General features: G+C 44.5%; 1 protein-coding gene across 1 annotated transcript in view; it reads left to right on the forward strand.

Annotated features, from left to right (window-relative positions):
- The first annotated feature begins 801 nt into the window (after positions 1-801).
- The window catches only part of LOC124789115, a 72,277-nt gene continuing 59,579 nt past the window's right edge, over positions 802-13,499 (forward strand). Inside the window, exon 1 of the mRNA XM_047256403.1 lies at positions 802-1,033. Within this exon, the coding sequence (XP_047112359.1) occupies positions 802-1,033 (232 nt within the window). The remainder of the gene's footprint in view (positions 1,034-13,499) is intronic.

Genomic DNA, 13,499 nt, shown 5'->3' on the forward strand with positions numbered 1-13,499 from the left:
TGGAAGAGCAGCTGAACGGAATGGACAGTGTCTTGAAAGGAGGATATTAGATGAACATCAACAAAAACAAAATGAGGATAATGGAATGTAGTCGAATTGAATCGGGTGATGCTGAGGGTATTAGATTAGGAAATGAGACGCTTAAAGTAGTAAAGGAGGTTTGCTATTTGGGGAGCAAAATAACTGATGATGGTCGAAGTAGAGAGGATATAAAATGTAGACTGGCAATGGCAAGGAAAGCGTTTCTGAAGAAGAGAAATTTGTTAACATCGAGTATAGATTTAAGTGGCAGGAAGTCGTTTCTGAAAGTATTTGTATGGAGTGTAGCCAAAACATGGACGATAAATAGTTTAGAAGCTTTCGAAATGTGGTGCTACAGAAGGACGCTGAAGATTAGATGGGTAGATCACATAACTAATGAGGAGGTACTGAATAGGATTGGGGAGAAGAGGAGTTTGTGGCACAACTTGACTAGAAGAAGGGATCGGTTGGTAGGACATGTTCTGAGTCATCAAGGGATGATCAATTTAGTATTGGAGGGCAGCGTGGAGAGTAAAAATCGTAGAGGGAGACCAAGAGATGAGTACACTAAGCAGATTGAGAAGGATATAGGTTGCAGTAGGTACTGGGAGATGAAGAGGCTTGCACAGGATAGAGTAGCACGGAGAGCTGCATCAAACCAGTCTCTGGGCTGACGACCACAACAACAACAACAACACTGCAGTGTCCTGTTTCCCGCGCAGAGCGCCCGGCCCGCTAGCAGCGCCACACGGGAGCAGCAGCAGCAGAGCATCGGCGGGCATGGCGACGACGAAGCGGCTGTACGTGTTCGCGACGTTCTGGCTGGCGTGCGCCGCCACGGCGCTGGTGGTGGCCGCCTTCTCCACAGGCGCATGGCTCACGGCGGAGCTGCTGCCGCCGGACGCACAGTTCGGCCTGCAGGGAGACATCAACTACGGCCTCTACACCGGCTCCTTCCGCAGGCGCGCCCAGGGCGACCTCGGCGGCACCACCGCCCAGTCCACCATATACAGTGAGTAGACGCGGCTTGCGCCAGATAACGCCGCGCCCCTGTGAGCGCTGCGCGGTTGCATCCCCACGGCTACACTACTGGCCATTAAAATTGCTACACCACGAAGATGACGCGCTATAGACGCGAAATTTAACCGACAGGAAGAAGATGCTGTGATATGCAAATGATTAGCTTATCAGAGCATTCACATAGGGTTGGCCGCGGTGGCGACACCTACAACGTGCTGACATGGGGAAAGTTTCCAACCGATTTCTCAAACACAAACAGCAGTTGACCGGCGTTGCCTGGTGAAACGCTGTGATGCCTCGTGTAAGGAGGAGACATGCGTACCATCACGTTTCCGATTTTGATAAAGGTCGGATTGTAGCCTATCGCGATTGCCGTTTATTGTATCGCGACATTGCTGCTCGCGTTGGTCGAGATCCAATGTTAGCAGAATAAGGAATCGGTGGGTTCAGGAGGGTAATACGGAACGCCGTACTGGATCCCAGCGGCCCCGTATCACTAGCAGTCGAGATGACAGGCATCCGCACGGCTGTAACTGATCGTGCAGCCACGTCTCGATCCCTGAGTCAACAGATGGGGACATTTGCAAGACAACAACCATCTGCACGTTCAGTTAGTCGACGTTTGCAACAGTTTGGACTATCAGCTTGGAGACCACGGCTGCGGTTACCCTTGACGCTGCACCACTGACAGGAGTGCCTGCGATGGTGTACTCGACGACGAACCTGGGTGCACGAATGGCAAAACGTCATTTTTTCGGATGAATCCGGGTTCTGTTTACAGCATCATGATGGTCGCATCCGTGTTTGGTGACGTCGCGGTGAATGCACATTGGAAGCGTGTATTTGTCATCGCCATACTGGCGTATCACCTGGCGTGATGGTATGGGGTGCTATTGGTTACACGTCTCGGTCACCTCTTCTTCGCATTGAGGGCACTGTATGAACAGTGGACGTTACATTTCAAATGTGTTACGACCCGCGGCTCTACCCTTCATTCGATACCTGCGAAACCGTACATTACAGCACGGCCGCATGTTGCAGGTCCTGTACGGGCATTTCTGGATACAGAAAATGTTCTACTGCTGCTCTGGCCAGCACATTCTCCAGATCTCTCACCAATTAAAAACGTCTGGTCAATGGTGGCCGAGCAACTGTCTCGTCACAATACGCCAGTCACTACTCTTGATGAACTGTAGTATCGTGTTGAAGCTGCATGGGCACCTGTACCTGAACACGCCATCCAAGCTCTGTTTGACTCAATGCCCAGGCGTATCAAGGCCGTTATTACGGCCTGAGGTGGTTGTTGTGGGTACTGATTTCTCAGGATCTATGCACCCAAATTGCGTGAAAATGTAATCACATGTCAGTTCTATTATAATATATTTGTCCAATGAATACCCGTTTATCATCTGCATTTCTTCTTGGTGTAGCAATTTTAATGGCCAGTAGTGTAGTTAAGGGGCAGCCACTTCGGCCGACAATCACCTGCCGACCTACACACTTCGCCTTCTAGTCGCTATCTCTGTACTGCACAGTGTAGCACCACAGGCTTCACACATACACTGGACTCCATTCGGAAGGATGACGGCTCGAACACGTGCCCCGACATCCCGATCTAGGTTCTTAGTGCCAAATGCCGGGATGGTTTCTTTGAAAGGGTACGGCTGACTTGCTTTCCCATCCTTCCCTAATCCAGTGGGACCGACGACCTCGCCATTTGGTCCCCTCCCTGAATCGACTAGCCGACCAATGCCGCGCACCAGAGGTGTGAGGAAAGTTCATCGTAACTAGCTACTACAGATAAGAAGTGATCTCCGTATACTCGGTTTGAACTTGTCAGCGGATCCTATGACGTCATCTCCAATCTTACCATCTCACAGACTCTATTCATTTGCCTTCACTGCACTACCCATTTAACTGAAAAATCATCAGTTGAGTTTGTTGCCAGTTATAAGTGTACTATTAAACTAAACTTAACTCGGTCCGAATAGGCCTTGGATCGCCATGTCATCACCAGCCGCCATGTCATCCTTAGCCCACAGGCTTCACTGGATGCGAATACGGAGGGGCATGTGGTCAGCACACCGCTCTTCTGTCAGTATGTCAGTTTACAAGAGTGGAGCCGCTACTTCTCAATAAAGTAGCTCCTCAGTTTGCCTCACAATGGCTGAGTACACCCCGCTTGCCGACAGTGCTCGGCAGACCGGATGGTCACCCATCCGAGTTCTAGCCCAGCCCGACAGTGCTTAAGGTTGGTGATCTGACGAGAACCGGTGTTACCACTGCAGCAAGGTCGTTGGCACAAATGTACTACACCATCGCAAGAAGGTGAGCAACTACACAGATTCGCAAGTGTAACTGGGAAATTACGGCATGGCCACTATGCACGAAACCTTTGGTAAGAGCAGTGACTGGTCAGTTATCAATGAATATTGTTTAGTTTAAACAATCTTTATGTACATCCCAACAACAAGAAGGAGTTCTGCGACACAAATGGAAGTTGGTGGGCGAGTTTCTGTATCTGGAAGATGATGTCTACTTACACTTCGCATAAGAATGACGCTAGTAGCGCCAGTGTGGATCAGATTTGCTTCAAATACACGCCGTAAGAGTCGTGAGCGTTAGTTCAAAAATGTTCAAAAGTGTGTTAAATCTTACGGGACTTAAGTGCTAAGGTCATCAGTCCCTAAGTTTACACAGTACTTAACCTAAATTACCCTAAGGACAAACACATACACCCATGCCCGAGCGAGGACTCGAACCTCCGCCGGGATCAGCCGCACAGTCCATGACTGCAGTGCCCTAGACCGCTCGGCTAATCCCGCGCGGCTGAGCGTTAGTTATCTTTGAGACAGGACCTGGTGAGTTAATGTTGGTCAACAACGCCTTTAAGGCTAGAAAGACGCCACTATTAACACCTCACTGAGCTTGAACGAAGTCGTTTAATACGGCTACGAGAAGCTGGATGTTCCTTCTGTGATACTGCGAAGAAGACTTGTCAGGAATGTAGCTACTGTACATGCCTTCTGGCAGCGGTGGCCACGAGAATGTATGGTCGCAAGAAGACCGGACTCCAGCCAGCCGCATGGCACTACCGAAAGGGAAGACCATTGTGTTCAGTGTATGGCTCGGGCGCATCGTGTTGCAGCTACAGCAGCAATTTAGGAGCACTTGGCACCACAGAGACACGATGATGATGATGATGATGATGATGATGATGATGATGAGGTCCCATACTCCGAGGAGCGTAGGGGACGATGTGGGAGACCTGCACCGCTGTATTAGGCAAGGTCCTAGTGGAGGTGGTTTGCCATTGCCTTCCTCCAACCGTAATGGGGATGAATGATGATGATGAAGACGACACTACAACACCCAGTCATCTCGAGGTAGGAAAAATCCCTAACCCCGTCGGGAATCTAACCTGGGAACGCTACCGCAAGACCACGAGCTCACAGAGACACAACGAACTGAATTGAATTGAATTTTATTTGATCCTGGAAGATTACCTTATGTACAGTAAATGTACGTGTAATATAGGCCATGTCAAAGTAGTAAAATTCATTATCACTTATTTTTCTACCCCTTTAGCTTACATTTTTACATCACTGATAATGAATAACAATATATACAAATTTAATGGCATAAGTATTCTGCAACACTGTAAAATTCTTTTTCAATGAGATGTTGTTGTTGTCGTGGTCTTCAGTCCTGAGACTGGTTTGATGCAGCTCTCCATGCTACTCTATCCTGTGCAAGCTTCTTCATCTCCCAGTACCTACTGCAACCTACATCCTTCTGAATCTGCTTAGTGTATTCATCTCTTGGTCTCCCCCTACGATTTTTACCCTCCACGCTGCCCTCCAATACTAAATTGGTGAGCCCTTGATGCCTCAGAACATGTCCTACCAACCGATCCCTTCTTCTGGTCAAGTTGTGCCACAAACTCCTCTTCTCCCCAATCCTATTCAGTACCTCCTCATTAGTTATGTGATCTACCCATCTAATCTTCAGCATTCTTCTGTAGCACCACATTTCGAAAGCTTCTATTCTCTTCTTGTCCAAACTATTTACCGTCCATGTTTCACTTCCATACATGGCTACACTCCATACAAATACTTTCAGAAATGACTTCCTGACACTTAAATCTATACTCGATGTTAACAAATTTCTCTTCTTCAGAAACGCTTTCCTTGCCATTGCCAGTCTACATTTTATATCCTCTCTACTTCGACCATCATCAGTTATTTTGCTCCCCAAATAGCAAAACTCCTTTACTACTTTAAGTGTCTCATTTCCTAATCTAATACCCTCAACATCACCCGACTTAATTCGACTACATTCCATTATCCTTGTTTTGCTTTTGTTGATGTTCATCTTATATCCTTCCTTCAAGACACCATCCATTCCGTTCAACTGCTCTTCCAAGTCCTTTGCTGTCTCTGACAGAATTACAATGTCATCGGCGAACCTCAAAGTTTTTATTTCTTCTCCATGGATTTTAATACCTACTCCAAATTTTTCTTTTGTTTCCTTTACTGCTTGCTCAATATACAGATTGAATAACATCGGGGAGAGGCTACAACCCTGTCTTACTCCCTTCCCAACCACTGCTTCCCTTTCATGTCCCTCGACTCTTATAACTGCCATCTGGTTTCTGTACAAATTGTAAATAGCCTTTCGCTCCCTGTATTTTACCCCAGCCACCTTCAGAATTTGAAAGAGAGTATTCCAGTCAACATTGTCAAAAGCTTTCTCTAAGTCAACAAATGCTAGAAACGTAGGTTTCCCTTTCCTTAGTCTTTCTTCTAAGATAAGTCGTAAGGCCAGTATTGCCTCACGTGTTCCAGTATTTCTACGGAATCCAAACTGATCTTCCCCGAGGTCGGCTTCTACTAGTTTTTCCATTCGTCTGTAAAGAATTCGTGTTAGTATTTTGCAGCTGTGGCTTATTAAACTGATTGTTCGGTAATTCTCACATCTGTCAACACCTGCTTTCTTTGGGATTGGAATTATTATATTCTTCTTGAAGTCTGAGGGTATTTCGCCTGTTTCATACATCTTGCTCACCAGATGGTAGAGTTTTGTCAGGACTGGCTCTCCCAAGGCCGTCAGTAGTTCCAATGGAATGTTGTCTACTCCGGGGGCCTTGTTTCGACTCAGGTCTTTCAGTGCTCTGTCAAACTCTTCACACAGTATCATATCTCCCATTTCATCTTCATCTACATCCTCTTCCATTTCCATAATATTGTTCTCAAGTACATCGCCCTTGTATAGACCCTCTATATACTCCTTCCACCTTTCTGCTTTCCCTTCTTTGCTTAGAACTGGGTTTCCATCTGAGCTCTTGATGTTCATACAAGTGGTTCTCTTATCTCCATAGGTCTCTTTAATTCTCCTGTAGGCAGTATCTATCTTACCCCTAGTGAGATAAGCCTCTACATCCTTACATTTGTCCTCTAGCCATCCCTGCTTAGCCATTTTGCACTTCCTGTCGATCTCATTTTTGAGACGTTTGTATTCCTTTTTGCCTGCTTCAATTACTGCATTTTTATATTTTCTCCTTTCATCAATTAAATTCAATATTTCTTCTGTTACCCAAGGATTTCTACTAGCCCTCGTCTTTTTACCTACTATATCCTCTGCTGCCTTCACTACTTCATCCCTCAAAGCTACCCATTCTTCTTCTACTGTATTTATTTCCCCCATTCCTGTCAATTGTTCCCTTATGCTCTCCCTGAAACTCTGTACAACCTCCGGTTCTTTCAGTTTATCCAGGTCCCATCTCCTTAAATTCCCACCTTTTTGCAGTTTCTTCAGTTTTAATCTACAGGTCATAGCCAATAGATTGTGGTCAGAGTCCACATCTGCCCCTGGAAATGTCTTACAATTTAAAACCTGGTCCTAAATCTCTGTCTTACCATTATATAATTTCAATGAGATAGTCTTTAAATTTCTTTGTAAAGTCATTGCCAAGTACACTATCTTGCAGGTTTTTAGGCAGACTTCTTAGTAGTCTGATACCAGAGTACTGGGGTCCTTTTTCTAGCGTTGCCAGTCGGTGAAGTATGCTCCGTACTTCATTCTTCCCTCTTGTATTGTGGGTGTGTACACTAGCATTTGTAATCCAGTCCTCACTACCTTTTGTGATGTACATTATTGTTTTGTATATATACAACGATGAAAAAGTTAAGAGACCTAACTTTTTGAAAGAGCTTCTGCACGTTTCAGAGGTCTTTCTTCTTAAAATGGTCCTAATTGCTTTTTTTGTAATGTGAACACTCGTTTTGTCTGTTTTTTGTTTGAGTTTCCCCACACAGTCACTCCATACTGTAAGTAAGGTTCGAAAAGACCATGATACACTGTACACAGAAGGTTCTTGTCTGAATAGTGTGATAGCTGCATCATTAAGAATATGACAGAGCTCAGTTTCTTACAGACATTACTAATATGTTTTTTTTTTCATTTCAATTCATTATCCACAAGAATACCTAAGAATCTAGCAGATTCTACTTCTTCCAGCCTTGTTCCATCAACCTCTAAATCCATGTCTACAGCCTTCTCCTTGTTTTTAAACACTGCATACATAGTCTTTTTTAGATTTATAACCAGTTCATTTTCCAACAGCCATTGAGCTGTGATATTTGCAGATATGTATGCTCTTCTCTCAAGCTGTTCCATATTTTGTTCACTATTTAGTATTGTCATGTCATCAGCATACGATACTGTTAGGAAACCGGTTATTTCAAGGACAGCCCAGACCCAAACGTCCTGTAGCGTGCATTCTACTGACACCAAACCGTCGCCATTTGCCATTTCTGTGGTGTCAAGCGAGAGCCCATTGGAGGCCAGAGTTGAGAGCCGTTGTGTGTTCTAATGAAAGCTGGTTCTGCCCCAGTGACAGTGATGACTGTGCCTCGGTTAGGAGGAGGTCAGTTGAGGACCTGCCTCCAACACACTGGGCCTACACCTGGGTTTATGATAAGGGGTGCGATTTTGTAAGAGACCAGGAGCACTCTTGTGGTCGTCCCACAAATGCTGACTGCAAATTTGTACGTCAGTGTGGTGATTCGACCTTTTGTGTTGCCATTCACGAACAGACTCCCAGGGGGTGTTTTCCAACAGGATAAGGCTCACTAAGATACCGCTGTTGTCGTGCTCTACAGAGTGTCAACATGTTGCCTTGGCCTACTCGATCACCAGATCCATCTCTGATCGAGCGCATATCGGACATCATCGGACGACAGCTCCAGCTCCATCCACAACCAGCATTAACCGTCCCTATATTGACAGGCCAAGTGCAACAGGCATGGAACTCCATCCTACAAACTGACATCTGGCACGTGTATAACACAATGCATGCACGTTTGCATGCTTTCATTCAACCTTCTGGAGGATACAGTAGTTATTAATGTACCAGCATTTCACATTTGCAATGAGTTACTTCGCGCATACGTTAACCTGCGATCTTGCAGTGTGAATGACGTAAATATTTTAGCTAGACAAATGTATTCCCGAAATTCCATTACTCCACATTAAGGGGATACGGAATCGGATTTTGGGTTAAAAAATCGAATTTTTTTTTATTGGCGTATTATATTCTGCCATGTTTCCTCTTTAAAATGACGTATCATACATAGCTCTACTACAATTATAACTATTTTATTTTTATATATTTGTGAGATCGGGTATTGCGCTTTAGTTATACACGTCTCTCGTGGCTGACCATGAACTTTTTGGCAGTACCTTTAAAGTGACATGAATTCAAATATCCCGGTTTCCAGCGACTATTTATACACTAGTTGCCCGAAAATGTTTCTCTCTGGTTTCCTCAAGTTACTCTTTGACTTTGTGGCGGGACTGTTTTGTAAACAGTGTGATATAAGAAAGTAGTTGTTGTTGAGTTATTTCGTATTTAGTGCTTCATTTTTCGCAGTGAAAATGCCTAGAGCTAAAGCAAAAGTATTTAAAAAGCGTGTGAACTGGCAAAAGAAAAGAAATAATGATTCATTAGCAAAGCAAAGCAGTTCATCATCATCACTGTTGGAAAATGTGAATCCACTTATTACTGATTTGCCGAACGAACTTACACCAAATGAAAACAGTGCTTCTCATAAAAAACTAAGAGATTTGGAAGAGAAATATAATTTACTTGATAGAGGGAATGAAGTTTTTGAACTCATTGATACGAATATATTGTGTGAAGCTCTTGAAAACAGTTTGTGCTGCAAAAAATGTCATGGAAACGTTTCTCTGAAAGTAGAATCCCATGTTGGCCTGGCTGCCCAGTTTAATTTAATATGCAGTGTTTGTAAATACAGCTGTAAGTTTCCAAGTTCGGTTTCAGTAACTGTAAATAATGGATACAAGAAAACTGAACTTAATAGTGTAAATATTAGGTTAGTTTATGGATTGCGAGCAATTGGTAAGGGCAAAGCAGCTGGTGATATGCTATGTGGTGTTCTAAATCTTCCAAGTGCACCTTCAAAGTTTGAAGCTTACAATTATGTACTAGGATCTGCAGTTGAAGATGTAGCACAGAAGTCAATGCAGGTTGATGTGGAAGAAGCAGTGGAAGAAAATGACGGCAGTCGTGACCTCACAGTGGCGTTTGATGGCACGTGGCAGAAAAGGGGCCACACCTCCAACAATGGTGTTGTAACAGCAACTAGTGTTGATACTGGCAAGGTTATTGATGTTGCAATAATGTCTAAATACTGTAGGTGCACAGGCAGGCTGAAAAATGAACACAGTGATGACTGTATTGCTAATTATTATGGTAGTAGTGGTGGCATGGAGGTTGCTGGGGTGAAGAAAATTTTTCATCGCTCTTCACAGTGGTATAATGTTCGCTATGTCAAATATCTGGGAGATGGTGACTCTAAAGCATTCAAAGAAGTTTTGGAAAGCAAACCATATGGGAACAGTGTAAATATAAGCAAACTTGAATGTATAGGACATGTGCAGAAGAGAATGGGTGCCAGGCTGAGAAGGTTAAAATCAATTATGAAAGGGAAAAAACTAGATGATGGGAAAACCTTGGATGGCAGAGGAAGATTGACTGATTCCATAATAGACCACATTCAGAACTGCTATGGCCTTGCAATCAGGCAAAATACAGGCAATCTTGAAGAAATGAGGAGAGCTATATGGGCTTTATATTTCCACACCGCATCCACGGATGAGCATCCACAGCATGGTTTGTGCCCCAAAGGTGAAAACAGCTGGTGTAAATGCAATAGGGGACTAACAACAGGAGAGAAATACATTCACCACCACAGTCTACCATCAGCCATCATGGCAGAAATAAAGCCCATTTTCAGAGATCTGGCTGACAGAAGTCTTCTGATGAAATGTCTTCACGGAAAAACGCAGAACCCCAACGAGTGCTTGAATAGTGTGATATGGCATCGTCTCCCAAAAACAGTGTTTGTCGGAATTAATACACTACATTTTGGTGTGTATGATGCTGTGGCAACCTTCAATCTTGGAAATATAACTAAATGCCAGGTCCTTCAAAAGTTGGGTATGTGTGTTGGTTCCCGTACGGTACGTGCTATGTTCTTTTTAGATCAGCACAGACTAAGGCATGCTGATAATATAATCAAGACATTAGTGAAAAAAGCAAGACAGGTGCAGAGGGGTGCCAAAAGAAGACTTGAAGATGATTATGAAGACTGTGAAGGGGGTATTAGCTACGGATCAGGAATGTTTTAATCTTCTTTCTCCGTTTCCCGTAAGTTTACATTTTACTTCATCTAGGAACATTATCTCAGGTACTGGTCAACCTAGAAGTCTGAAATTTTTATGACGTAGTGACATAGGTCCCTATTACATACTGAAACAACGATTTTTTAATTACTTGATTTACAAAAGACTTAGGGGTGATAGTCTAGTAAAAAGCGATGGAAAAAATTTACTTAAAAATAAATGTACAATATCTCTGTAAGAAAATACTTTGACAATAAACTGTTGTTTCAGTATTGTTGTAACATATGAATGCACATACAGTAAAATTTTTACCTCTCTGTCTCCAGTAGTTTGTGAGAAAATGTTCCCTATAGTAGGCATATATTAACATTGCGGGGATAGGTGATTCCGTATCCCCTTAAATATTTTTTGGTGTTGCTATTTCTTCTGGCAGTTTGCATATACACACATCGAAAAAGTTTTGCATCACCTCGGTTCCGAGAGTTCTGGAACCTGTACAGAAAATTGCAATACAGATCAACATAAACATCATTTCCTACACATTGCATGTTGTATCATCATACAACGAGAACTTCAGAGGTGGTGGTCCAGACTGCAGTACACTCCGGCACCCCTAATACACAATAGCATGTCCTCTTGCATTGATGCATGCCTGTATTCGTCGTGGTATACTATCCACAAGTTCATCAAAGCACTGTTGATCCAGATTGTTCCACTCCTCAATGGCGATTCGGCGTAGATCCCTCAGGTTGTTTGGTGGATCACGTCGTCCATAAACAGCCCTTTTCAATCTATCCCATGCAAGTTTGACAGGGTTCATGTCTGAAGAACATGCTAGCCACTCTAGTCGAGCAATGTCGTTATCCTGAAGGAAGTCATTCACAAGATGTACACGATAGGGGCGCAAATTGTCGTCCATGAAGACGAACGCCTCGCCAATATGCTGCTACCGATATGATTGCACTGTCGGTCGGAGGATGGCATTCAAGTATCGAACAGCCATTACAGCGCCTTCCATGACCACCAGCAGCGTACGCCGGCCCCACATAATACCAATCCAAAACGGCAGGGAACCTCCACCTCGCTGCACTCGCTGGACAGTGTGTCTAAGACGTTCAGCCTGACCGCATTGCCTCCAAACATGTCTCCGACGATTGTCTGGTTGAAGGCATATGCGACACTCATCGGTGCCTGAACGGACCATTCAGCATGTTGTTGGGCCCATCAATACCGCGCTGCATGGTGTCATGGTTGCAAAGATGGACCTCGTCATGGACGTCGGAAGTGAAGTTGCGCATCATGCAGCCCATTGCGAACAGTTTGAGTCGTAACACGACGTCCTGCGGCTGCACGAAAAGCATTATTCATCATGGTGATGTCGCTGTCAGTGTACCTCCGAGTCGTAACCTGTAGGTAGAGATCATCCACTACAGTAGTAGCCCTCGGGCAGCCTGAGCGAGGCATGTCCTCGACAGTTGCTGTCTCTCTGTATCTCCTCCATGTCTGAACAACATCGCTTTGGTCACTCCGAGACGGCTGCACACTTCCCTTGTTGAGAGCCCTTCCTGGCACAAAGTAAAAATGCGGACGCGATCGAACCGCGGTATTGACCATCTAGGCATGGTTAAACTACAGACAACAAGAGCAGTGTACAACCGTCCTGGTGGAATGACTGGAACTGATCGGCTGTCGGACCCCCTCCGTCTAACAGGCACTGCTCATGTACGGTTGTTTGCATCTTTTGGCGGGCTTAGTGACATCTCTGAACAGTCAAAGGGACTGTGTCTGTGATACAATATCCACAGTCAACGTCTACCTACAGGAGTTCTGGCAATGCAAAACTTTTTTTGATAGGGTGGTCCATTGATAGTGACCAGGCCAAATATCTCACGAAATAAGCATCTAACGAAAAAACTACAAAGCACGAAACACGTCTAGCTTGAAGGGGGAAACCAGATGGCGCTATGGTTGGCCCGCTAGATGGCGTTGCCATAGGTCAAACGGATATCAACTGCGTTCTTTTAAATAGGAACCCCCATTTTTTATTACATATTCGTGTAGTACGTAAAGAAATGTGAATGTTTTAGTTGGACCACTTTTTTCGCTTTGCGATAGATGGCGCTGTAATAGTCATAAACGTATAAGTACATGGTATCACGTAACATTCCATCAGTGCGGACGGTATTTGCTTCGTGATACATTACTCGTGTTAAAATGGACCGTTTACCAATTGCGGAAAAGGTCGATATCGTGTTGATGTATGGCTATTGTGATCAAAATGCCCTACGGGCGCGTGCTATGTGTGCTGCTCGGTATCCTGGACGATATCATCCAAGTTTCCGGACCGTTCGCTGGATAGTTACATTATTTAAGGAAACAGGAAGTGTTCAGCCATGTGTGAAACGTCAACCACGACCTGCAACAAATGATGATGCCCAAGTAGGTGTTCTAGCTGCTGTGGCGGCTAATCCGCACTTCAGTAGCAGACAAATTGCGCGAGAATCGGGAATCTCAAAAACGTCGGTGTTGAGAATGCTACATCAACATCGATTGCACCCGTACCATATTTGTATGCATCAGGAATTGCATGGCGACGACTTTGAACGTCGTGTACAGTTCTGCCACTGGGCACAAGAGAAATTACGGGACGGACTTTTTGCACGCGTTCTATTTAGCAACGAAGCGTAATTCACCAACTGCGGTAACGTAAACTGGCGTAATATGCACTATTGGGCAACGGAAAATCCACG

This window comes from Schistocerca piceifrons, chromosome 3 (assembly GCF_021461385.2).
Source record: "Schistocerca piceifrons isolate TAMUIC-IGC-003096 chromosome 3, iqSchPice1.1, whole genome shotgun sequence".
NCBI classification, from domain to species: domain Eukaryota; kingdom Metazoa; phylum Arthropoda; class Insecta; order Orthoptera; family Acrididae; genus Schistocerca; species Schistocerca piceifrons.